At 35.9% G+C, this 27,215-nt stretch overlaps 3 protein-coding genes and 1 long non-coding RNA gene across 12 annotated transcripts; 2 read left to right on the top strand and 2 right to left on the bottom strand.

Annotated features, from left to right (window-relative positions):
* The first annotated feature begins 1,716 nt into the window (after nt 1–1,716).
* Nucleotides 1,717–7,368, top strand: LOC111801833 (uncharacterized). Of its 3 annotated transcripts, none has more exons than XM_023686014.2 (6): nt 1,717–2,308; nt 3,965–4,676; nt 4,890–5,253; nt 5,563–5,952; nt 6,756–6,991; nt 7,092–7,368. In XM_023686014.2, the coding sequence occupies exons 1-4, from the start codon at nt 2,017–2,019 to the stop codon at nt 5,611–5,613; spliced, it is 1,419 nt and encodes a 472-aa protein (XP_023541782.1). In that variant the 5' UTR covers nt 1,717–2,016; the 3' UTR covers nt 5,614–5,952; nt 6,756–6,991; nt 7,092–7,368. The 3 variants fall into 3 exon arrangements, with proteins under 3 accessions (XP_023541782.1, XP_086983291.1, XP_023541781.1); XM_087127165.1 differs by adding an exon at nt 6,456–6,614 and having other exon boundaries at nt 6,756–7,368; XM_023686013.2 differs by having other exon boundaries at nt 6,756–7,368.
* Nucleotides 7,369–8,404: 1,036 nt separating this feature from the next.
* On the top strand, nt 8,405–12,226 carry LOC111801496 (uncharacterized). 6 transcript variants are annotated; one of them, XR_015422343.1, is made up of 7 exons: nt 8,428–9,090; nt 10,293–10,473; nt 10,587–10,911; nt 11,016–11,118; nt 11,207–11,340; nt 11,929–12,033; nt 12,105–12,226. It is a non-coding gene; the product is annotated as an uncharacterized LOC111801496 (long non-coding RNA). The 6 variants fall into 6 exon arrangements; XR_015422341.1 differs by having other exon boundaries at nt 8,405–9,090; nt 11,207–12,033; XR_015422344.1 differs by lacking the exon at nt 11,929–12,033 and having other exon boundaries at nt 8,433–9,090; nt 12,076–12,226.
* LOC111801495 (putative aspartyl aminopeptidase) lies at nt 12,115–18,432 on the bottom strand. Of its 2 annotated transcripts, XM_087126590.1 has the most exons (7): nt 17,898–18,432; nt 17,734–17,824; nt 15,726–15,858; nt 14,863–15,024; nt 14,473–14,585; nt 13,449–13,501; nt 12,115–12,259 (listed from the first exon to the last, which is right to left on the bottom strand). In XM_087126590.1, exons 1-7 carry the CDS (start codon nt 18,071–18,073, stop codon nt 12,115–12,117), a joined length of 873 nt encoding a protein of 290 aa, XP_086982716.1. In that variant the 5' UTR covers nt 18,074–18,432. The 2 variants fall into 2 exon arrangements, with proteins under 2 accessions (XP_086982716.1, XP_086982717.1); XM_087126591.1 differs by lacking the exon at nt 12,115–12,259 and having other exon boundaries at nt 13,335–13,572.
* A 921-nt stretch (nt 18,433–19,353) lies between these two features.
* LOC111801410 (diphosphomevalonate decarboxylase MVD2, peroxisomal) lies at nt 19,354–24,939 on the bottom strand. Its single transcript, XM_023685402.2, has 10 exons — nt 24,546–24,939; nt 22,997–23,195; nt 22,611–22,674; nt 22,308–22,371; nt 22,097–22,177; nt 21,098–21,184; nt 20,866–21,023; nt 20,715–20,763; nt 19,905–20,029; nt 19,354–19,819 (listed from the first exon to the last, which is right to left on the bottom strand). Exons 1-10 carry the CDS (start codon nt 24,771–24,773, stop codon nt 19,600–19,602), a joined length of 1,275 nt encoding a protein of 424 aa, XP_023541170.2. The 5' UTR covers nt 24,774–24,939; the 3' UTR covers nt 19,354–19,599.
* Between the last annotated feature and the right edge of the window lie 2,276 nt (nt 24,940–27,215).

Raw genomic sequence — 27,215 nt, 5'->3', positions numbered from 1 at the left:
ACTTTTTTTAATTATTCTGACACCGGTTAAAGTTAATAATTAAAATTTTATAAAACAAAAATATTAAACATTCACAAAATCGGGAATATGCGAGACTGGAAAGGAGAGGGAATCCGACCCATGCTTCGCCCGAAGCATGCGAAGGAACGAGCCTTGTCTACGAAGCAAGTCACGAATAAATATCATTTACAATAAATAGGATAAAGTTGAATTTGACTATGAGGCCTATTTTTTAATTGATCGGATTAACTCGACCAAATAAGTTTCAACCACGAAGTAAATTACATTTTTATTTTCAAAAAAATTAAATTAACTTAAACATTAGAAAAAATAATTATAATTTGAGGAGATTTATGTCTTTGAAAAATATAATTTTTTTTTAATTAAAAAAACAATTAAGTGGGCAAAATTGTAAAATCACACGGATGTTGAACTTCGGCCGGATGTTTTTTTTTTATATATATATAAAATCTAGACATTTATGTAATATGAGTCTTTAAATGACTCATTTTTGCAGTTATTCCATTAATTAATTTGTGCAAAAATAATAAATAATAAATAATAATGATGCGCAATTGGGCTGCCCAAAAGGATACCATTGCCCACCCACAGGGCCACACCACGATCACAACGAAGACGCGCACCCAAATAAAAGGAGAGGGCCGCCTGAGGTCAACCACAACATGCGATCCAAGCGCCTTCACTGGAATTTGTCAGTTGATGCGGACCACTACGACATGTCGTTTTGCATTCCGACTTTTTTTTTTTTTTTTTTTTTTTTTTTTTTTTTTTGCAAAAATTAATTTATGTACTTAAATACTAAATTAATAAAAATACTCTGAATGAGTTTTAAAAATATTCAAAAGAATACTTTTAAAAAATTCAATAATACTTTTAAAATTTAATAATAATACTCTTTACCTTAAATTAAGTTTTAAAAAATTAATTATTAGTGCAGTTTTTAATTGGTAACCCAAGCACGAGATCTTGCATCCATGGGAAAAGGAGACAATCAAAGCATTTTTTGATAAGAGTGTGGAAATCTCTCACTAGCAGATGCGTTTTAAAATCGTGAGACTGACCACAATACGTAATGAGACAAAGTGGATAATATCTACTAGCGGTGGGCTTGGACTGTTAGTATCAGAGTCATACATTGGATGATGTGCCAGTAAGGACGCTAGCCCCCAAGGAGAATGGATTTAGAGATCCCACATTGACTGGAGAAGGGAACAAATAATTCCATATAAGGGTGTGGAAACCTCTATCTAGTAAACTTGTTTTAAGACTGAGTTGACGACAATATGTAACGAGCTAAAGTGGACAATATAAGCTAACGACGAGTTTGGACTGTTACAAATGATATCAAAACTAGACACGGGGTGGTGTGCCAGCGGTGTCTTGCTGGCACCCTAAGGGGGTGGATTGTGAGATCCTATATCAGCTGGAAAAAGAAAACGAAACATTCCTTACAAGAGTGTGAAAACCTATTTCTAGTAGACGTGTTTTAAAATTGTGAGGATGACGTCGATCGGTCAAAGTGGTGGTGGCTCGGACACTTTTTTTTTTTATTAAATGTTTGATATTTAAATTTTATGAAATTTTAGTTATTATTTCGAAAGAGAAAATGAATGTAGCGTGGAAATCTCTAATGAAAAGCCCGAGTACCCATCTTCGATCCACGAGGGGCCAACACTTCCGAGACTTGCACACGCAAACCAAGAGGCGCGAGAGAGGATATCGTGCGCGTCGGAGCCACGCAAACCTTTGACACGGTCTCAACCATTCAACTTTCTTGATCAATCATTCCCGTCGCCAAATTCTCTCTAGACTCTTCTGATTTTCGTCTTCCGTCATCCGTCACGGCGGTCGAAAGTCGAAACCCTAATCCCTAAATGCAATTCCGATCCCTAAATCCGTCTGCTACCTCGATCTCCTCATTGGGGGCGTTTACTCTCTGATCTTTGATGTCTCGCTTCGTGCCAGGACTTTAGAGTTCTCGTCCTTCGTCTCGCCATGGACGGCTCTGCGGTTGAGGATCTCGGAGCACCGGAGTCATGGGAGGTCGCCGATTTGGACGAGGCTATGAGCCGATTGATGCTCCCTTCTTCGTCTCCTTTGAAGAATTCCAAATCATTGGACCACTCCGTTGCCGATGCTGCTCTTGGTTCTCATTCTTCTTCCGCTTCGTTTCCGTCCCCTTCCGCGTCGACATCTTCTACTCCCGATAGGGCTTCCGAAGATGTTATCAATCAGGTTGATCAGTTCCTTCGCGAGGCTTTGCATAACCCTAGGGAGCGCCTATCAAGTAAGTCGTTTATTTAGCCTTCCTGTATTATGGATAGTGTGATTGGGTTCATGAGTTCTTTAATCCATATTTGGTACGTGGGAGATAGTATAAAGTGGCTGGCCATGGCCCCCTCGAAGCTGGGCCATAAGTAAGCGAATTTTAAAATGGCTAGAGTAAGAGAGCGATGTTGTTTACTTTCTATTTTTGAAAATAAGATATACCCTTTATCTAAACTGATAATTCACAATCATAACTTCATACTTAGAAGAAAAAAGAAACCTCCTAGTTGGATTAACTACATTAGAAGTATTATTACTAAAAAACTATGTAGCGAATTTGGATAAGCGGCTTGACATTGGTTGAGAATTATATCATTAAACTAAGCGATGCAGTTTTAATCAATTCCAAGATAAAGGTTTGCAATGGTGGCTAATTGATCTTGGAAGAGTGTAGATGGGTGGAAGTTCTTTAGTTGATTATTGTCCAATTTATGTAGGGTGGTGGAATGGAAGGAACAACTGATAAAAGAGTTGTAGGACTTAAGTAGTGATAATCGAAGGGGGTCGGCCTAAAAAGCCATTTAGCAAGTTAAAGGGTTAGCATGGAATTTATAATGTTTCACTTTGGTTGGAATTAAGTAATTTAGTGTGCTGACCATCTATGGCAAGAGGATGTTGATGCTTCAACTGAGATGAGATTTTCAGAAAGATTTGTTCTTCCAATATCTATGGATTGGGGATTAGGATTGGAGATTAGAAGGACGATTTTGGTTTTTAGAATGTAGTAAGGTCAAATAGTTGCCTTGTGAGAACGGTGAAGTCTTCAAAGGAGAATTTTAGGTTCTATGAAATTATTTGGCATAGGCAATATGACAGAATATGAAGTTAGAAAGAAATAATTTGATTTTTGGTGTTAGAAACCAATTACGATGAAGAAAAGGGTTAGCATTGATGGGAAAATGGTTTAGAGCCACATACAGAACTAAGTATTATAGTTGTCAGAAAATCTGTGGCGAGGTGGATGCTTCATTGAGCTGGAAGTCTCGTGGGTGCTTCCAGCCTGGAGGTTTTAAGAAAATATCGAGGAATTGTTTTGTGGGCACAGTTTCTGGAGCAAAGGCACAAGATTTCGTAGCTTAATTCCATTGGAACTTTCATACAGGGAGAATATGGATAGAAAGAAATAGGGGGCTACTTAAAGTATAGTTGTATGGGTTGGGGAGAGGTTCTAGATTTAGATAAATTTCATGCCTTTGTTGGTCTTCACATTTCGATGCCTTTTGTAATTGTACTTAGTCTTTATAAAATCAAAGTGGACACAAATAGAGTTATAGCTTTTCACCTTAGCTGGGAAAATTGTTTCTCTTAAAAAACCATCACCATGTAAAAGCATAAGCAGGAATTAAATTTCTTGTAATCTGGAAGTTTGTTGCTTACTTCAAAGCATTTTTTCTCCTGTTTGGACGCCGAAATATCGTTAGACAAAATGAAAAATGAGGCAACCTAAAGGTAGAAAGCACTTTACAACGGTGCCTACAAACTCATTTCCACGTCTACTTGAATTCTGACTTGTACTCCTGTGGCTTATTTGCAGTGCTTCATTTATTTTGTTGAAAACATGGTATTAATGATCTATTCCCTCTATTGATGATATTGTGTACTTTCAATGTTTTAGTTTTGCGCATGGAGCAAGATGTTGAGAAATTTATCTGTGATCCTGCTCGACAACAACTAGAGTTTCAGCAGTTGCCTACGTCATATTTACGGTTAGCTGCCCATCGGGTAGCCCAACATTATTCATTGCAGTCCATGGTTCTACTGGACAACAGTTTACCTGATGGGTCTGGTTCCAAAATTATTGTTCGCAAGACTTCTGAATGCCGTCTTCCAGCTATCCGACTTGCAGATATTCCTGTAAATCTACCCACAGAAGAAAATAATACCATGAAGGTTGCTATCAAACAGAGGCCACAGAAACGGTCCCAAGTAGCCAGAGATGCAAGTTCAAGTTCATCAAAATCAGGGGGTTCTAAAAGTGTGGAAGAAAGGAAGGAGGAGTATAATAAAGCTCGTGCTCGAATATTTAACTCCGGCAGCAATTCAGGTAGTAATGCTGGTGGGAAAGTAGATGCTGATCCTAGACTGCAGGATAGTTTTCGTGGTTCCTTGGGTGCTGCAAAGGTTGAGGAGAAGATGATTTCTGGAGTTCCTGATACAAATTTTAGTAGGGGTTTGATTGACTGTTCTACGAGTAGCAGTAGAATAAGTAGAAGTAGGACTGACAAGGAGCTGCCTAGTAGGCAGCACAAACCAAATAGTAGAGTAGCCATTTTTAGAGATCGTGAGATTGACAGCAAGGACCCCGATTATGACAGGAACTACGATAGGTATGAAATGCATCCATTATTCTCTTGGCTTTATCCTATTTTTTTTTTTTTTTTTAAATCATAAAGTTACTGCTAGATGAATGAAGTAAAGAGGGCGTTTTAATTGACAAGTATCGGTTTCCTATTTATAAAAATTTCCATTTGGGATGCATCCTGAATTTTCTTGATGGGATAGCGGTTTAGCCAAATGTCTGGTTGTAAATTCTTCTTCAGGTATATGCAGAGATTTGACCCTGGGTTCGGCTTCAGTGGTGGGCCGTACACTGTGCAGCCCATGTACGCTCCTGCAGTAAACTACAACACTGAATTTCCCCAACTTGGCTCTGCTCCTAGACAGGCTGTTTCGGAATGTCAGCCTAGACCACTCCCTCCACATGTACCTGGGCCATGGAATGCCCAATCATCTCCTGCAGGATTGGGGTACGGTCATCGAGAAGCAATGATTAGACCTTTTAATCCAAATGTTGATGCACATTCGTCTTCTGGCGTGTACCTGCATTCCTCTCAGTATCCTTGTCAGCAGTCTGGAATGCATTTTATCCATCCGCACGAACAAGCTCATCAACCCTTTTCACAGGTTCGTGCTTGCGAACTGTTTTATCGAATCTGATTTTTGATGAAACAAGCCTTTTATGCCAAGCTGTGCAAGTCCTTCCCTTCCTTGGATGTTTGTGCTGGTGATATTTTATTGAGTAGCTTCGACACTATCATACTGAATGGAAGTATCTACTGAATGCCAAGCGTTTCCTTTTGTTCGAATGATTTTTATTATCGTCCTTGTATGATTTAGATTGCTACCTTTCTTCTGGCTACTTAAAGACAATGTACCGGAGTGTGTTTCTTTTTCATTCACACACTGTTTGACCCTGATCTTATGGTTTTGCAGCAATACCAACAGCAACCAGATGCAAGTTTTGGATTAGCGCGGCCCCGGTAAGGGGCATGGGCCATGCCTGCTCCCTGCCATCTGGTAGCTAAGATTTATTATGGGCTTTTCGGTGTACATTTTTTACTTGAAATGGCAGGGGGCAGGCATGAAGACTGAGGTGGGCATAGAAGAAGCATCTATATTTTCTGAGACTTAATATGCTTCTTTCCACCATCAGTTTCATTGGAGCTTCTTGCATCGATTATGGTTGATGAAGAAGCTCATTGCTTTGGAATTTGCGTTAGTAGGCCGAGCTGTTTAGGTTGCTCTTGCTACTGATAATGACGAAAAGTTAAATCAAAGAATCAGCAACTCGCTGGGAATTTACCTGCAAGATCTTGGACGAAGGTATTTGATTTTTTTTTAATGATATATCAACTGTTACCCTGCCTACACTATCCTTGCATTCTCTGTAAGTTGAACTTCAAACAAACGAGAAAAGATGAAAACGTGGATAAAAATGATTTTGACTATTTGTTGATATAGTTTTAAGCTTTAGAACAATGTTATCATCTTCTTTAATCTTTGGTCCTTCAGTTGTTTACAATGTTACAGTCAAAATGAAGGACAGTTAGTGCTCTGTTTTATTTTCCTATTCTTATTGAGGCCAAACCTAAACCTGAGCTCGAGAGATAGCTATCCATATGTTGATAAGAGATGTATGGATTCTCGAGAAGAGAGGAGCCAAGGTGGTCTTCCTGGATCCCACGAGTGAATAGAAATTTGAATCTACATTGGATCTCATATGAATAGACCTATTTATCCTTCTGAGGAGAAGTTTGGTTTCAAACTCCGGTTCAATCAGGAGAATTACACCATGCTAATGTCTCTTGGATGATCCACATCTCAAGGTCAGGCTCTGATGAGCACATTGAACTATCTATGTGGCTGAGAGCGTTCAGCCCAGCACAACGACGTAATTATCAGAGGCACGCTCTACCACTGAGCTAATAGCCTGTCGTGTGGGACTCCCGCTAATATGAATTCTTGCACTGTGCTCTTTTGACATGGCTAGTACTGTTGATTTCTAGCTCAGCTTTTTTGGCATAGCCATCATGCCCTATTATATCTCCCCATTCGTTATTTTGGCTTCTCTTTTACCATGAAGTTGTTCCGTTCCAGTTCTTAAGTTATATTGTTTACTTCTTCAGCGCATGGGAGGATATGGTTCTTCATCATTGCAAAACTAAAACTCAGAGCTGTGCTGGTACGAACGCTAACGCTTCAGCCAAATGAAATGCCAATGACACGACCAGGATCAGAAAATCATCGAATATATGGATCTAGAGAGATCCGTAGCCTGCCCAGCTCGAGTACTAATTGGAGACCTCGTAATCTCGTCAACATCGATTCCACAGTTTTTCCCTACACACTCTGTCTAAATCCTGTAAGTGCACCAATTAGTTTCAGTTTCATTTCCATGGCATTCCCTTAAAATTAACAACACACATACGCCACGCCCTACAAATATCCTTTCTTGTTGCAAGGGCAACGATGGATGCGTGGGAAATGAAAACTGTGTTTCGGCTACTTGAGGGGTCGAGTGGCGTTTTCACATTAGATGGGCAGGTATGAAATCTTTAGAAATGTGACACTCCTTATATGAAGAGCATGAAGCTCATACTTTGAATGTGTAAATTTGAGGGATGCCTCAATCACCATACTGCATACAACATAACTTCAGCTTCTCGTATGTTGAAAAATCTGGGTACTACTTCGACACCTTTCTATATGCTGTTTTAATATAGTATTAGTAAATGATTATATGGTGAATGTTAATTATAGGTTTGATTATATGCTGAAAATTGTTTTCTGTTATTTATTTATTTATAGAAATTCATTGAAAATATCTTGGTAAAAAAAAAAAAAAAAAAAAAAAAAAATTTCCTTGATATTTGAAATTTGAGAGTATTTTTGGAAGTAATTTCCTTAATATTTGATTAATTTTTATAATTTTTTTGGAAGCAATTTCCTTAATATTTGATTATTTTTTTTTATTTTATAATTTCCTTCATATCCAAGATGTTATACTTTATTTTATACACTTTGCTTAGTTTAAAAATAACTAGTCTTTGATTAAACTTTAATAATTATTTCCATTGAAAACGTTTTTAACGATGGATCCTATGATGTTTAAGAGATCTATTCAGACTTTATGATGTACTTTATTTGAGGGGACGACGGTTAAGAATCATTGAGAAAAGTAGTCTTACATTGACTAATTAAGAGAGCACTGTTTTCATTGGTACGAGGCCTTAGGCCTTTTGGGGAAACCAAAAGTAAAATCATGAGGAGAAGCCAAAAGCAAAGTCATGAAATCTTATGTTCAAAGAATAGTAGGAGTAGGAATAGTCTGTTGTGATTTCTAACAAATAATATTCTAAGTCCGTGATTTCTAACAAATAATATTCTATGTTCTACTTTTATAATATGATTTTTTCTGTGTTCTACTACAATAATATGATAAAAACTAACATTGAGTTGATCTAATTCAGAGAGAAAATACTCAAGGTGACGTTGTGGTTAATCACTTTTGAGTTGACAACTAAATGTAACAGAATTAGGGTTTAGCAGTTTAAAATATTTTAAAATACTTTAATATTATTTGTAAATTGCTAAATTTTATATGTATTTTAAAATTATTTAAAATGTAAATGGCTAATCTATTAGGTCATAGTTTCAACATTTTTACCACGACAAAAATGATCCCAAAAAGTTGCCGATATTAATTTTTATTAAAAATAATAGTAATATATGTTTTCGATAAAGTTGAAAAAATAAAAGAACATATTCGAAAATTGAGATAATAAAACTTGTGACAAAAATGTACCGAAAAATGAAAATTAAATAAATATTAAAAATAAATAAATAATATTCAAACATTTCCTACGCTATAAATAAGTCGGAGTCCAAAAAATATGTTTTATTTCTTCGTTCTACAGTTTCCCGCCGAAGTTCAGTTTGGGACTAAGAGCGAGAAACCCTAACTCCTAGAGATTCAATGCAATTCGAGTTCCATAATTTATCTGCGATCTTCGTTTTGGTGCATTTTTTCTCTATTTCTTGTCTTGCTGCGATCTGTATGGCACAGGAAAATCCAACGTTGCCATCAATCGCGCCAAATTTCATACCTCGATTAATTTTTTTGTTCTGCCGCTTTCCGACACTGAAGCCTTAACTCCTAGAGATTTATCATGCAATCTGAGTTGTCGATTACCTTCGATCGTTGTTTTCGATGCTTTTTTGTTCTCTAATGCTTCGATTGCTGCCAAGAGCATAGAGTTTGTCATTTTTCTTATTATGGAGAACTCTGCAGCAGAGGATCTCGAAAGTCCTGAGTTATGGAAGGTCGCTGACTCTCGATCGTTCATGACCGGTGCTGATCACTCGATCGTTCGATTCCTGGCAATGAACTCGACGAGTCTATTCTTCAGGTTGATCGGTTGCTTCGTGAGGCTTTTCAGAATCCTTGCAAACGCTTAACGAGTAAGTGGTTTATTGTTACTCGTCTCGACGAACATCGCCATCTGTTTTACTTTGTCTGAATCACTCCACTTGACATCGTGTTATTTATCCGGTATTTGTTGCTATCGGTGGTGATTTCTCGGAGGAATACTCCAATTACATGTCTAAAACCAGATAGAATAAAATTGCTTATGATATTGTGAGTCTCATTTCCTTCTCGATATGCTTACATGATCTCTAATGGCTTTTTCTGTACTAGGCGGATAGAATAAAATTTCTAACTATATTGTAGGTTCTTTTTCCTTTCCTTTCCTTTTGTTTTCTATACGCATGCATGACTACGTTGAGTTCTTATATGCGGTGTTCTAAGTAGATTTTCCATTTGATTTCTGGAAAGTAAACATTTATTTTTTGTACAAGGTAGCTAGCATAAATTGGTGACTATATCGTAGATTTCCTTTCCTTTTAGTGCATAATCTACATTGAGCACGTAGTGGTGGTGAAGGTGATTAATAGTCTTTCCACTTGATTTCTCTGAAGACGAAGTCTCCAATAACTTTTTTTGTACAAGGAAAATTAAATAAAATTTCTGTCTATCGATTGCAGATTTCCTTTCCTTTTCTGTACTAGATGCACACACAGGTCTATATTGAGCTCATAGTATTTCCACTCGATTTCTCTTGCTAATGATTCAATGCTGATGGTTACTGTTCAGGTCTCTGTTAGGTAGAGAATCCTTATATTATCTAGGATAAATTACAAGTTTAGTCATTAAATTTTCATTTGTGTTTATTTAGTTCATGAACCTTAAAAACCTCAAACTTTTAATTTTGTCCATTACATATTTATCATTTTTTTTTTAAATTAATGTATCTATCTCTTAGATATGAAATTGAATTTTCTGTTATGATCCTAAGTTTGTAAATTTTAAAAAACATCAAATAGGAAAGATTTATTGAACACAGAATTTTGAATAAAGTTTATGGACGTAATTTTTAAAAGTTTAAGAATCCAATAAAGACAATGTTTAGGGATTTCATCTATTATAGCTCGTTGTTTACTTAGTTTGTTTGCTGATTTTGTTGTTGGTTTATTAGCTGGTAGTTAAGATGGAAAAACCATGGTAAACAGAGTTTTACGTCCTGTTGTTGTGAACGAATTTCGGGCTCTGCTCGGATAGGACTCTTCTGAATCTCAACCTCGGCCACTCTTTCCCTGTGCAGGTGCCCATTGCCCTGAAGATATAAGGTCTGGCCCTCCGTAGAGTTATTTGGCCTTTTAGTTCAAAGGTTTGATGCACACTACACATCCAGGCATTTTTCTGCATTCCTCTCGGTATCTTTTCCAGCAGCCTGAAATGCCTTTTATTCCTCGTCATGAGCAAGTTCGTCATCCCCTTTCTCGGTATGAACATCAAGAACTCTTTCCATTTAAACTCAACTTCCATTTATTTTGGTATCTTCCTTTATTTCTCACATGATTTTGTTTCTTTTGGCTTGTATATGGTCAACCGGTAGTTGTTGGAAGGTGCACGATAGCGAAAATCAATCCATCTCAATCTAAAAAAAAAAAAAAAAAAAACATTGCCTTGGACATGCAACCCAAAAATCTCGAAAGACAGATTGCTTGAAGAAAACTCTTTTAGAGCCTGGAACAAGTCAAGCTCCTTCGATTCGGCAACAAGAGTCGGTTATAGAATAGTTTTTTGGTCAGCTTTCCCATTCTTTCAGATGCAGCATCGAGGATGAAACCACTATACTTGCTTATGTTCCTGAAGTGCTCTTTCTATCAATCTAAAAAGATTGAGTAGGAAAAACAATTGGCTTCCATCGAGATCCCATTGTATAGTCATTTTAACTACTTGCACTTTTTTATTCCTTACCTTTAAAGCATTTACCAGCTTTGTTTCTTCGATTTATTTTGCTAACATCCTTTTTTGCCTTTAGCTTTTGGATTAGCTTTGTCTCTATAAGGGCATCGGCTAAGCCTACACCGTTTCGTTTAATGCTTATTTTCCTCAAATGGTGGGGCCGAGCATAGAGAACTGAGGTAGAATCTAATGACCTATTACTTTTATGAACATTATGTGGATGCTTCCCACAATAAGTTCCATTGGATGATTCTTGCATGTTTTTAGAATGATCGAGAATGTCGATGGATTGAAAGTGGCACCAACAAGCAGAGCTATACAATCTCTTTTGCCTCCCTTTGACGTTGAAAAGTTAATAGAAAAAGCATTCGTCTCGCATGTGCAGCAGGTCTTCTACGAAGGTATTTGCTCTGAACATAGCGGAGGGTAAATTAAAAAAATACCTATCAATTTACATTTTTTTAAATATCATTATTTTTTTTCAAAATTTTCAATATTACATTTACATTTGACCATACGAGCATTTCAAAATTATCATATTTAGAATTCTGCAGTAGCGACCTAAAATGAAAATTTTTAGACCTAAAATGAAATTTTTTAAATGAAATTTGTTCAGGGTCTCAACTTTGAAAGGTTTATACTCAAATGGTAGTTTAAAATTTTTTATAAAATATTAAGATAATATTGTAACTTTTGAAATAATAGTTTTTTACATTATTTTGTGAATTACTAGGAGAAAAAAAAGTAATCTATTAGAAGAAAACTTCGTTTATTAGATGACAATTTTGTTATCCTAATTTTCATCAATAGTATTTTGGTCGGTAATTTACTCGATCATCTAATTTTAATATTCATCAATAATAGTGTGGGATGAATTGAAAATTATTACAGAATTTTTAAACAGTATGGGGTACATTAAATAAAAAAAACATGATATAGAATGATCTAGTTTATTATTTTCATGTTGCTCTCATTTCTAATGATATAAGGATAAGGCAGCATACAACTGTTAGGCCCACAGTTTCCGAATGGATCGCCGAAGTTTGGAAAGGATGTCTTTGCTTTGTCTTCGCTAATTGCTTGATTTATTTGAGGTCCATTCGTGAGCCTCGCTTACCTATACTCTGAATGTTTAGGTCTCTGATTAATACATCTTCTTCTACAGCCGTCTGGAGCTAGTTGAGAGATGGCTTGATTATTCGTTCATTAATCCCTTTCAGCATCCACAGTGTAAGATACAAATTCCTTTTCTCTCTTCTTTGGTAAATATGGTTATTTGGTTCGTAATTTTGCTTGGATAGGTTTTGAAGTTTTAGAGTCCTTCAAAATTTTGATAAAAAGAAAAAAATATAATATAACGTTATTCTTGCAAGCGTTTTATCTGCTTATTTTTAACGCTTAAGGAACTAATATATTTTTAAATAACTGTAGAATGAGATGTACATTCATAAACAATGTACCTTTTAATTGCTAATGAACTCGAATTTAAATATCTGAAGTCAAATCAGATTTATTTAATGATAAGCGTAGATTTTGTACTTCCCAAGCATTTGATTGATTTTTAAACTGAAAAACAACCCCAATACCATGGCTATCCTTTTTTTATCCTTTTTTTATCCTTTTTTCTTTAGTACATATTGTTTTTCAATTTTGAAAACGACTTTTTAGTTTGAATCGAGGATAAAACAATTTTCTGTGATGTGATTAACTATCATTTTATTCTCTGTTTTTTGTTATTAATTTTGAAAAACAAAGCAAGTTTTGGTAAATATTAATTAATTTTAGGCTCATTTAGTAATTACTTGGATTTTATTTTTTAGTTTTTAAAAAGTTACGAATATAAATACTATTTCTCCTTAGGTTCATTAATTAATGGTAAAATATTCACTATTTTCAAAACAAAAAATTCAAATGGTTATTAGATGTCATAATTTTTTAATTTCATATTTGAAAAATAATCTGATAGTCATTTTTGTATCCAGAAAAAAATCAAGCTTTAAAAATATATTTCAATTTTCTAGTTGCCTAATCTTTAATGAGTCTGCCTCCTACTAGCCTAATCTTTTCTAATAAAATTCCGTGGCTTTTGTTCTTCAGATGTTTGTTTTCGAAAAAAAAAAATAGAAAGAAAAAGAAATTTCCAAAATTCAAATTCTTTCCTGACATTAAAACTGTTTTCAGAAAGGGAACGGTAAACTATTACTAACTATGGATGGTTTAAAATTAATCAGATGTCGTAAAGGTCTCATTTGAAAACAAAAAATCAAAAAGTAATTAGAAGCCAACACTTGAAAACGTAGAGCCTGATAAAATTATTACTAATGGTTTAAAATAAAAAATAGTTGTTAAATGAGGCCTTTAAGTTTGTTCCTGTTTTCCGCCTAAAAGGGAGGGTGATGGATTTGGAATTTTTTTGTTTTTGTTTTTTTTTAGTTTAAAAAATGTGTAGCATTTTATGTTTGATTTCGAATGTAAATGTTAGGAGAAGGCATAAATGGGTAGTAAATACCTTTTGTTGTGTTGTTCCACTTTCCCTCCAATCAAACATCCAGCTTCAGCTTCCTGTCAATTCTCGAAAACGTTTCATAAAAGGCCTTGAAATACACTTGTAAGCTGTGTCTACTACAACTTGCCTACATGGATTATGTTCAAAGACGGGCATGTAAATACATTAATGCAGCTTGTACTAACCATTTTTAGTTTTTCAAAAAGTGTACCCGACTTTTCCCAATTTGTCTATAGGAAAGATTGAATTCTTAGCCAAATTTTGGTAACTATTTAAATATTTATTTTATTTTATTTTAAAAAAATTTAAGCTTATAAACACTTTTTTAGGTATGAATTTCTCCATTTCTCATATACACTTTACAAATGTTTTCAAAATTCAAACACAATTTTCAAAAATAAAAAATCAAACAGTTATATAAAAAAGGCTTAGAAACTCATCTTTTTTTTTAAAAAATCAAAGACTTAAAATAATTATTGATAACAGTCTGTCAACTCTAACCAATCTATGGTCCAAAAATATCGAATTAAAATTATTCCAAAATGTGAAAAAGAATTTAACTCCATTGGCCGGAGATACTTACGTTTCCCATTTTAAAAAAAATTAATTCACAATATATATATATATATATATATATATATATATATATATATATATATATATGATTTCAATTCAAACACAAATATAATTATTTTAAAAAAATAAAATGGTCAACCCGCAAGACAGGGTCCATTTTGAGGCAATTATGAGTTTTTCTCCTACTAATAATGATATGAAAATCAACCCCATTACTGATCACAAAATGACATCACAACATTTAGAAGTAATTTTGAAATGATTAAAATCAATTTTGTTAAAATTAATTTAAATTTTGATTTTATATTTTCAAAGGCAATATTCAAACCATAAAAACTAATTTGAAATAATTAAACCCATGCTTTTGAATAATTTTTACCATTTCAAAACCCCTTTAATAAATGGAGTGCAATAGCATACAGTGAAGAGGAGGAATCAGCTATGTATGTACCTGCGCATAGAAAGTTGAGGGATACCACAATCCACTGTACGGATGGCAGCTCCAGAAGCAAGTATTGGACCAATGGTAGATCCACAACCCGTGGCATTTCTCACTACAAAATCCTACCATCATCACACGCAGCATTTGTAAATATTAATAATTAAATAAAAAAACTAAAACAAAAAATCTACCAAAATATGCCAAATTTAGATGGAATCAATCAAAGTTATAATTTAGGTACTCAGAAAGGAACCATATCTAATTTCAATATTAATAACAGTTCACAACAGTAGAATGAAAATTAGCATATGGTTAAGGGAATGTTCATAACTGGACTCGGTCAGCGGAAGAACTAAAATAATAGATAGTACTGGGAAACAGTAGAAGCCCGTGACAAACCTGGCGTTGGTAAGTTATGAATTCTGCCTATTTCTCTGAAAAGAAAAGATGTGACTCCGCTTGTAGCATAGCGCTGGTTCGCATTGTGCTTTATGACAACTCCTACTTGCATTTCGGGCCTGTGGTGTTCTTCTTCATGCTTATCCATAAAATTTGGATGAACTATTTAGAATACAATTATAGAGGGAAGAAATTAGAAGTTGAGATATATAACAGAAGCATACTACATTTTCCTATGTTGTGTTCAAATTAATCTTTATTGTAAACTAATCAAGTATGTTCGAGGAAGTATGTTCGAGTATTATTAAGAGTAGTCCCACCTTGGCTAAGAGGATGATCATGGATTTATAAGTAAAAAATATTATCTCCATTTGGAATGAGAACTTTTAAGGGAAAAAAAAAGAAAAAAAAAAGAAAAGAAGTCATGTGAGCTTATGCTCAAGGTGGACAATATCATATCATTGTGGAGGTTCGTGATTTCTAATAAAGTACACAAGTGTTTTGTTGAAAATGTAATTTTTCCGACTAATTTACATCTACCTAGTGTTTATGTGGATGCACCAACAATAATATCGACGCTCTGACTCGAGGACAACTGTGTAAGAAAGTATTTTTTTATTCATAGGAAACAGATAAAAGGTGATTCAAATTAAACCATGAAAAATTTGGATGAGACGCAAAGCATTTGAAATTAAATCAGACCTCCTCCAACTTTTTCAAATTCATAACTCGCAATTAGTTTAAGATTGCTACTCGACTATTTCAGTTACTTTTCCTAACTTGATTTAGTTCGCACGTTTAATATATAGTACTTGATCTTTCAAGGGAAAAAAAAATCCTTCTCTACTTTGAATTGAACGTACCGAGAAATGATTGCCTAAAAGCGCGCTCAAAAGCACCTTCACCAACGTATCCTTGGCCTAAGCAGCTGGCTATGCGCCTCATGGCCTGAAACATGGTGGGTGCACCAGCTCCCTGAATTGAACCTGAGCCCACCTAAATAGGAGAAGTTAACGACCATATATATGTGTGTGTTTGAACAATAGAGATAATTCATATGAACAATAGAGAAATGAAAATTCTTTATTTGCAGAAAGAACCTTCACTCATCAACGACCTTCCGAAGATCATTTGAATAACTGAAGGATCTTGATGCAGCAGACATCTTGCTAAGGATGCTTGGGATTGAATATAGAATTTGAGCTAGATGAGTTGGAAGCTTAGAATAAGATAATATGTAAAAAGTGAACATAGCTTTGGAGGTATCAAACAAGAAATAACTCTACGGGATGCACTCTTTTACTAAGATTATGGTGCGGTGTAGTAAGACATAGACATCAGTTGGAAGATTGATTTTAGAACCTCATAGCTTTCCCTCATTTTCTCATAAGAGTGAAAACTAGAAGATATTGAGAGGATACTTCCATATTGAAGGCGAGTCTCTATATTTTATATTATCGCTAGATGGTTCGACAAATCAGGTGAGATCCCACGTCAGTTGGAAAGAAGAACAAAACATTCTTTATAAGGGTGTGAAAACCTCTCCCTAGTAGACACGTTTTAAAACTGTGAAGCTAACAGCGATACGTAACTGACCAAAGCGAACAATATCTGCTAGCGATGGGCTTGGGCTGTTACAAATTATCATCATTGTCTGTCGCCTACATAATTCTTCCAATTCTTCACAAAACATAGAGAACTTGGAATAAAAATGATTGGGAAACTTCTGATCTCTTTTGGTTTTCATCCGCTAGGAAGGTATTGCTTTACCCTCTAGCAGAAAGTGTACCACCAGAGTATGGACCGATGATCATTCATCCCCTTATCTAGAAAATTCACTTCTACTCATCTTTCTAATGGCTGAAGAAAACAGAAATAGATTGCATTTCTGGTGATCAAAGGTGCCTAAAATCTTCAGTTTTATACTTAACAGGCAGTACTATCTTATCATAGCAATAGACATGATCAAACTATAAAGAATTTATATGTGGCAGAGAGTGAATATGCAAATATCTTTGACCGATCCAAGAGATGCAAGACTTCCGGTCTGCATATCATTCATATAGTACACAGTAAAACTATTACCTCTTCATTATCAAATAAAGCAACCATTCGAACTGCCTGTTCACTCTTTAAGTCACTAGGCGATTCACAAGAATCAATAAGAGCTCTCAAAGCACAATAGCTTGACGCAAGGAAAGCTACAAACTGATGAGTAGACCAAGAGCAAAATCTTGCAAAACAAGTCAAGTGGCTGACTATATTCTGTAGTTTCATAAGCCACATAAATTGAATGACAAATAAGCGGAATGATTTGCAGATCTGAAAATTAGAACAAAAATTCTAGAACTCACTTTTCTCCTATGGAAAAGGCAACCAAACAAGACATATTTCGTGTAAAAAAGTAGCATCCACAAGGCTTTAAGTCCCACTGTTCATCCTCGTTTAGCAAATGAAAACCAGCAGCAACTAAATGCCGTTTCGCTTCGGCTACGAGCAAAAAAAAAAAAAAAAAAAAAAAAAAAAAGATAAAGATAAAAAACACTGACCGAGGTATCCGCATCATAAATTCTATCACCAGAATGTTGAATCGAAGGTATCTAAGATTCCGCCATAAAAATTCCAAACCTCGGCCTCCAAGGTGAGAAGTGAACGACGAATCATTAATGCACAACAATAATAAGAATAAACGAACACGTCGACTCGAAACAATTCAAATCACTCTACGGAATCAAAAAACTAGCAGCCGCAGCGCTAATTAGGATTTATTATCCAGTCAATACGCAAGGAACTCCTCTTCGAATCGAAACACCAAAAAGAAAAAAGAAAAAAAAACATAGCGATAAAAGATGATACAAAAGCAATCAATACCTGTAGAAAGAAACTGAGTCCAGGACTCATTGAGATAATCGAGAAGATCACCAACACTGCTCGAACTAGAACCAGCCTCCGAAGAAGCACTCTATATCACAACAAATATACGAACACATTACACAACTTTTCATTCAAAATGAGATAGAAAAACGGAGACGAACCTGAGGAGTCGAACAGAGAAGACGAGGAGTGAAAATTTTACGCGGAGTAGAGCGAGAGAAGCGAGGAAACATCGAGAGGAGCGAAGTCGACTTGAGAGCGGGAGGAGTAGAGTGAAGGAGATGCACTTGCAAGCGAGATATTCCCGCCAGTCCTTCGTCCGGTTCTTCACAGACATCCGATCGATTGTTTATATACATAGATTTTTAAATTTGGTAAATTGCTATTTGGCCCCTCTACTTTGGGTATTTCGGAATTCCCCTTTTAATAGTCGGTCAATAAATATCCAGCCAAAATAAGGTTTGTCCGAAAGTAAGTTGATAATTAAACAATTTTATAGCTCTAAATTTTACAAAATTATAGAATAAGTCACTTAATTTTCTAACTCAACAATTTAACCCTTCAATTTTTATTTATTTGCATTTTGATCTCTTCTCCTTCATTTCCTTTTTGTCGCCCGTGCTCACGAATGTGATCTATGTGTTGGACGATGAAAGTCTCACATCGGCTAATTTAGGGAATGATTATGAGTTTATAAGTGAGAAATACTATCTCTATTGGCTTGAGGCCTTTTGGGGAGCTCAAAGTAAAGCCATGAGAACTTACACTCAAAGTGGGTGAAGAGCCGTGTTCATCTAACACTATGCACATTGTGTGCTATGTGTCACGGTCATGCTCGTCCAAGGCGTGTCGCCCATAGCCGCATGCCCATGACAAGCCGAACCCTTTATGTACTATAGGGGGATACGACTAGTTGTCAACTTCTCCCTACCCAAGGTTCTATAGTGTAAGCCGTTATTTCTCTCTTGCTTGCTTATATAATGTCTCTTTCAAAAATCTCTCTCTGCCCTCGTTTTTTAAAACCTTCTCTTAAAATCGAGGCCAGAGGCTCGAGGATACGTCGCTTGGCCGTAGGCGACGCAAGAACGAATTAGCTTAGCTCACTTGTCGTTGGAAAGTGAGTGCCGCACAATCGCAAGTCCGCTACCATTAAAAGTGCGATTGTGACACTATGGAAGTAAGGTGGTAATTTCACCCGAGTTTGTCCACCATCGTTCATTTGTGTTAATCGTAGGTCATTGAATTTGTCTCCTCGTGCGTTTGGAACATGGGTCGCCATTCTAAGACGAAGAGGAACAGTTCAAATGGGAGGCGAAAGAAGAAAAAACTAAAATATTGTCGACAGCAAGTGCAATGATGGGATTGAATGAAAAGAAGGTGAAACCACTCAAGCCCACCGTTAACAGATATTATCCACTTTGACCCGTTACGTATTGTCGCTAGCCTCACAGTTTTAAAACGTGTCTTATAGAGAGAAGTTTCCACACCCTTCTAAGAAATACTTTGTTCCCATCTCCAACCGAGACTAAACCTACCTGCAATTTTTTCCGAATTTCATAAATTTAGCATCAGCCTTAGCTCCTCTAATGATATCAACATATATGATGATGCAAACAATGAAAGAAGGGAAGATTCATTCTCAATTCATTTATTTTGTCATGATTTTACTCTCTTTGACAATGGAAGCTCACCACTAAACAAAACAACCAAACAATACTAAGACACTGAAATTATTCTCAACATTAACTGGATTAAAGTGAACAAACACAAGTTTACCTTAGAATACTCGGTTGACCGATCATCTAACCCGAACTCTCCGAGTCTCGCCTTCAGTAAAAACATTGCATAGGACTAATACAATCCCTAGAGATTCTTTGGCAGCCCGGTTTTCGGGTCGAGTAGCGATTCACTCTCGGGGAGCACGACCGGCCCTTTCCCGGGCTTGGTACAGATGAAATAACTGACATCTCCCTGGTATTTCTGGGATGAACTGTTGATTTCTGGAGGTTGTGGGAGGGATTCAATATCCTCAACACTATTAATCCCAGCATCTTGAAGAATTGACTTGTCACCAAGAACATAACTGATGGAAGAAAGAATATTTATCATGCACAAGATTGAAATTAATACAGTTATAGATTGATTGATTCTCAAAATCCAGTTATTACCTGTCTAATACGGTTTCGGCATTGGGAGGGAAGTAGAACAGCAACCTTTGAAGCAAAGATACAGCGGTTTTTCGATTACGTGCAATCAGAACCGAATTCGGCCCGGCATCGAAAGTATATGCCACCTGAAAGTTTGGTTGAAATAAGGAAAAATCTTCAGCACTTCCATTGAGCTCTATAGAATCATTCTTTTATTCATCCTATTGGAAGTTTGATTCATTTTAATCATCCAGAAGAGTAGGAATCACAAATCTCCACAATAGAATGATATTGTCCACTTTGAGCATAAGCTCTTGTGGCTTTACTTTGGGCTTCCCCAAAGGCCTCATGCCAATGGAGATAGTATTCTTCACTTATAAACCCATGATCATTCCCTAAATTAGTTAATGTGGGACTCCCTCCCAATAATCCTCCCCTCGAACAAAGTACACTATAGAGTCTCCTTTGAGGCCTATGGAGCTCTTGAACAGCCTCCACTTAATCGAGGCTCGACTCCAGTCTTCGAGCAAAGTACACCCTTTGTTCGACACTTGAGTCACTTTTGACTACACCTTCGAGGCTCCCAACTTCTTTGTTCGACATTTGAGGATTCTATTGATATGGCTAAGTTAAGGGCATGACTCTAATACCATATTAAGAATCACATATCTCCATAATAGTATGCTTTGAGCTTTCCCAAAAGGCCAATAGAGATAGTATTCATCACTTATAAACTCACGATCATTCTCTAAATTAGCGATCTTTAACACTATCTCAAATCAGTATTTAAAATCCCTGCCAACATAAATCAAGAAAGGGGAGAAATCAGACCTGTGGTTCTCCTTCAGAACGGTTCCATTTCTCAACAAGGCTGATTATCCTGAAACATTGTTTCTTTGTCAGAATGAAACAAAGATTTTTAATCAAAATGGCAGGAGAAAGTCATGTGAATCTTATAGGTCGATTCGGTAATTAAGCTTGCCTGTGGGATGTATCATTCATATAAAATATCGGGGGAGAAGTGTCGAGACAGACTGCATGAAATTGGTTGCTGTCGTTGCATGTAAGTTGTGCGAACGACCGAAAATCTCGATTTTTAATAGCTTCTTCCATAGGTAATACACGCTTTGGTACAATTTCCTGTTAAAGAAAAGAGAGATGAATAGAAATGTATATGGAGTATGGAGAACAATAATTTTTTTTAATTCGAATACCTTTGCTCTATGTTGTAAAAGCAAACTTGTTTCTACGGTTTCCCGCATTCCTGATGTACTGCTTGTTTCCTTTTGTCGCGAACTTACCTTGAAAGTAAGATAGAAAATTATATTGCAGATTACTGGAGAGTGAAGGAAAAGCTATGCTAACTATTGGATATTATTTATCATAATTCATTTCACATTGTTCTTTGGATTTGAGGTCGGCTTTTACAGCCGAGCCTTAACAGCCCAAGCCCAGACCTACTGCTAGCAAATATTGTCTTCTTTGAACTTTCTCTTTCTGACTTCCCCTCAAGGTTTTACTAGGGAGAGGTTTCCACACTCTTAAAAAGAATGTTTCGTTCCCCTCTCCAATTGATGTGGGATCTCACAATCCACATACTTTCGTAGCCCAACATCCTCGTTGGCACTTGTTCCTCTCTCCAATTGATGTGGGATCTCACAATTCACCCCCTTCTCGTTGTCACACTATCCAGTGTCTACCCCCTTTGGGACTCAACGTCCTCGCTAGCACACCGCCCGATGTCTGGCTTTGATACCATTTGTAACAGCCCAAGTCCACCGCTCTCTAATCGATGTGGGATCTCACAATTCACCCCCTTCTCGTTGTCACACCGTCCGGTGTCTACCCCCTTTGGGACTCAACGTCCTCGCTGGCACATCGCCCGATGTCTGGCTCTGATACCACTAGCAAATATTATTCTCTTTGGGCTTACCCTTTCGAGCTTTCCCTCAAAAATTTTAACACGCATCTATTAGGGAGAGGTTTCCACACCCTTATAAAGATGTTTCGGTCCCCACTCCAATTAAGGTGGGATCTCACACAAGCCTTCATGAACAATCATGTCATTGTGTCATCCAAGCCAATTGGAGAACAGTTTGTCCTCCCTTTTCATTTTATTATTATTTAAAAAACCAAAGCATAGTTATTGCTCATCACAACAACAAAAAAAAAAAAAACAAACAAACAAACAGAGAGAGAGGAAAGCTACGCACCACAGCAATGATTATTACAAGATCATCCCAGTGCTTCTCATCAGCAAGTTGAATTGCAAGACTATCACTTCCATCCTTTTCCTTAATGGTGCATCAGAAAACACAAGAACTAATCTCAATAATGTATATCAGAAATCAGGATTATATGCGTAAAAGAACAGGTCACATTCCTGAACTTTGCAAATTTAAACATATGAATGGATAAACTTACTTTTCCCATGTTCCACTTCACAAATCCACCATATAAGCTACGACATGCACTTCCCGAACCTTGCCTGCATGATTCAAATAGTCGTGATTACTTCGTAATATATGAATCAATGTCATTAAACATCAGAAATTCCATTGAAATAACAGATAACAAATCCAAATTAAAAGAACACTACTATATTGGAAGTCTATATTATGACTATGCGGTCGACCCGAAAGCGCTCTACCCAAACAAGAAAGGATGGCACAATAAAACCAGCCATAAGATTGTATTTGAAAAAAAAAGGACAAAGGACAAGGATACCTTGCTATAGCAGACAACTGGCTATGATCTTCCTTGACGTTCATTAAATTTGCCAGGGCAAAGACTGCAGATACCAGCGTAATATTAATTATATTTCATAAGATATGTACCATATGGCAAATAAACAACATATCGAGATAAACGATAGGAGCTTGTTTGGAATGACTTTCCAAATGTTTACAAAAAATTTAAGCACTTGAAAGGTCGTTCCAAATAGATCCTCGGTCCTTTTTGCAAACATTTTCAAAATTTTCCCACATATCTAATGGAAACAACATGTCTATATGTTCCTTTAATCTCCCTTACCCCTCTAGTTCGCAAAACCGTAAGCCCCGAAACCAATCGAAAAGAGAATTCCAAAATTAAGAGTGAAGTCAGGTTTTTACCAAGACAAGCAAAACCGGCAGCAGAGGAAGCCAAGCCAGCAGCAGTTGGGAAATTATTGTATGAATCAATATATACATGCAACTTTTCCCAGTCTTTCTTTGCTATCTTAATCTTCTTTTCTTTATCCTCAACGTCGTTAGCTCGACTGCGTATTTCCCTCAAACAATTTTGGTACCTGGCTCCAGAAAGAGATATCTCCTACACTAACCAGAAAAGAAACCCCATCATGAACCAGCAAAAAAACTACAGAAACAAAGTTGTGAAAGTTTATTGCATCACATTTCCTACAATTTGATAGGGAAACGATGGTAATTGTGTCTAGGAATGTATACATGAATGTACGTTCCCACTTTACGAGCAGTATCGATCATATGAGGTAGTTAGTCGGGTTCTGGTTTGGACCCTATCAAGGGGCATTGGTACAGCCAACAACAAGATACCCACGGGAAAATAAACCCTTCAATTAAGTGTCTGGAAAGGAATTCTGATGGGAAGTTACTAGACCTGCCAAAAAGTAATCTCCTAGAATCCATGGTATCTTTGACCTCTAAAGTTCTACTTTCTGCATAAGAAGACACCATTCTAAAGCCTTCTAATCATTGAGCACTTCAGATTCTATAATTTCAAGCACCATTCAGAAACTAAAACGGTAACCGCCCAAGCCCACCGCTAACAGATATTGTCTACTTTGGGCTTTCTCTTTCAGGCTTTCCCTCAGTTTTTAAAACGCGCCGGCTAGGGAGAGGTTTCTTCAACCTTATAAAAAATGTTTTGTTCTCCTCCCCAATCAATGTGGGATCTCAAAATCCACCTCACTTCGGGACCCAGCATCCTTGTTGGCACACCGCCTTGTGTCCATGACAGCCCCTAGATGGCACATCTCCCGGTGTCTAGCTCTAATACCATTTGTAACAGCTCAAGCTCACCGCTAGCAGATATTGTACGCTTTGGGCTTCCCCTCAAGGTTTTTAAAATGCGTCTACTAGTGAGAGGTTTCCACACCCTTATAAAGAATGTTTTGTTCTCCTCCCAACCAATGCGAGATCTCACAAAAATGTCCACTGCAGTATTATTCACGCTATCAAAGAGGGCAAAAGGGACCAAGAAGAGTAGAGAAATGAGGTCTACATTCATCCAAGCAAGTAGTAAGCTCCATTGCCCAACACAAAATAAGATCTCTTCTCCATAGAAGTTTTCAAGCCAAAAACGAACTTCCAATTGATTTTGTTACTGGAACCACCACATTCAGCCGAGCATCAACCTCATGGACTTAAGTCAACACTGAATCCTTTTTTCAAGAGAAAACTTATACATCCATTCCTGGATTTAGTGTTATCAAACGCATATCATCAAACAAAAGAGCTACCGTGGATTACGAACTAAAGGAGAACTGAAACTTCCAAAATTTTCATTCCAAAACAGAGAAGATTACGACATCAATTTCATCAAAATCACCGTTGACTAAAGTTCACAACAACCACAAATCTCCAAAATCACATGCAATTTCACCAAATGAGCAAAAGATAGAGAAGTTCCCAGAAACCTTACCTTGCGATTGAGCCACATTCGATCCTTCTCGAAGTCAGGACTAACAGCGACGGTGGTGATAGTGCAGAGATGACTCGGATCAAGAGTAACACTGATGCTATCATTGACAGGCAAAATTAAGGCCTCGTCCCTCTTCCCCCAATACTTAATCACCGCAATGTTCGTCGGCGTTTGTGCAGTGGTCATCAACACCCATTTTTCACCCGCCAATTCTCTACAAATCGCCATGGAAAGCGACTTCGCCAATCAGAATTGAAACAAATTTCAGCAAAACAAGAAAAAAAAACAGGGAGGAAGAAAATGCGGAAAGTGAATCCAGAGAGAGAAGGAGAGAATAGAAGCGAGATCCGTGGGGAATGAAATGGGAGGGAAGTTGAATCTTATAGGTTGGAGGTGGAAAAGGAAGAAGGCGGGTAGGCACTGTGCCCAGAGTTTCTGAAATTGAAAAATTGTACTGTGGGGCCCACGCCTAGTAGCTGCTCGATTTTAGCCCGTTAAGGTCCGATCACAATTTAAAAACATATCTATTAGTGAGAGACTTTCAGTCTCATAAAATATACTTAGTTTCATTCTCTAATAGATATAAGATCTTTCGATACATTCTTTTATAGGCTAATGATGTCTAACTCTGATATCATTTATGATGTTTCATCATAAATATTCTTATGTGCGGATCTGCTGGAATCAGACCTGCTATTAACGTGGCTATTTCCGTCTCCAGAGTAGAATCTGCTCAAATTAGAGCCATGAAACAAATAGCCGGCAAATCAAAATTGAAATTGTCAATTTGTCGAATTAGAAGCTGATATCATTTATTACTGCTTAAGCCCACCGCTAATAGATATTGTCCATTTTTATTTGTTTCATAGAGTAATCAGCCTCCGCCTCAGCCCCACTATTATCAATTTTTATCACATTTTAAGTTATCAATTTTATTTATTTATAATTTTAAAATATTTATGAAAAATTTGAGAATAAATATATATTTTAAATAAATTCCCAAATTTAAGGGTATATTTGTAATTTAGTATTTTTAATAAGTTAAATTATAATTTTAGTTTTTAAATTTTTAATTATAAAATTCGTCTAATAAATTTATGTTTTTTGAATTTTTAAAAATCAATTATTTAATAAATATAAATTTGTGCTAATTATATTTTAAAATTTAAATTTTGAATTTGTTTTTTTTAACATTTTGATATTTAAAAAAGTATAAATTATAAATATATTTATATAAATGACGAGTGACGTGTTTATTCATTTAAATTTATTTAGTAGAGTATTATCTTATTAGTTATTAAATGAAATACAAAATAGAGATGAGCATAATTGAAAGGCTAATATTAATAAAAGTGATATTATTGATGTTATAATAACGAGCTTATATATGGTTTTTCTATAATAATAAAATAAAAAATAAAAAAAAAAGGAAAATTTAACTCATTTTTCACGTGGACTATAAATTTGAATGTCCAATAAGAATTGGACATCCTCGTGAATCGCGTGGGTTGTTATTCCATTTATTTGTCTTCGATTTAACAGTTGGGAGATTATAGAACTAAAAAATAATTTAAAAAACCAAAAATATTTAAAAGAAAATGGGGAAATTCTTGGTAATCACAATGACATCTTGAAAAAATAGAATAAAATAAATAAATAGTATTTCAAATTTAGGATTATTACGTCACATTAAAAATAAGATTTGGAATAATCTTTTTAACAAATAATTACCTAGTCTTTTGTATGGTCCATCCAATTGTTTAAGTACTAGAAGATTTAGTAACTACAACAATCCAAGCTTTATTCGGTGGACCTCGAAGAGTTACATGAAATAATGTCAAAATATCAGTATCTTTGGTTTTAGATTTTTAAAATACTTAAAGTTGGTAATGGTTTAAACGGGCTTTCCTTCCGGACTTTAAGGACCAGCTTTTCTTCCAGGCTTCCCCTCATGGTTTTTAAACGGGTTTTCCTTCAGGCTTCCCCTTATAGTTTTTAAGGACCAGTTTTTCTTCTAGGCTTCCACTCATGGTTTTTAAAGATCGGCTTTTCTTCCGGGCTTCCCCTCGTGGTTTTTAAGGAGTTGATTTTTCCATTCAAACTTCCTCTCAATGGTTTAAAATGCGTTTCCCGGGCTTCCCTCATGGTTTTTAAGGAGCTGATTTTCCCATTCAAACTTCCTCTCAATGGTTTAAAATGCCCAGTTTTTCTTCAGGCTTCCCCTCATGGTCCTCATGGTTTTTAAGGAGCTTCCCTTTCAAACTTCCCCTCAAGATTTTAAAACAGTTGTAGAGAGATTTCCACACTCTTAATGTTCCATCCTCTCAACCGAGGTAGAATCTCACATCTTTTAAAATTAAGGGCATTATTAATTTTTTAAAAAATTTTAATAATATTTTCAAGATCAAGTACAAAAATTAAGAGCAATTTTATTAATTAAACATTTATTTTATTATTACTGCTACATACCTCAATCAATTACAACTATTTTTCTACTAAACAAAAATAATCGCTAATACAATTTATCTATTAATAAATAAATAAAATCTTCTCGTTTGATCATTATGTTCTGTATTTTATGAATTTTGTCAAAAATAAATTTAGTCCAAAAATGTGTAAAAATTATAATTCAAAGACAATTAATTTTGCTTGGTGGGAATGAACAATGTC

This window comes from Cucurbita pepo, chromosome 9 (genome assembly GCF_057944985.1).
Source record: "Cucurbita pepo subsp. pepo isolate OVF chromosome 9, ASM5794498v1, whole genome shotgun sequence".
In the NCBI taxonomy this organism is placed as follows: Eukaryota; Viridiplantae; Streptophyta; class Magnoliopsida; order Cucurbitales; family Cucurbitaceae; genus Cucurbita; species Cucurbita pepo.
Note: the sequence above shows the minus strand (reverse complement) of the source record. Positions and strands in the feature narration are given on the sequence as shown.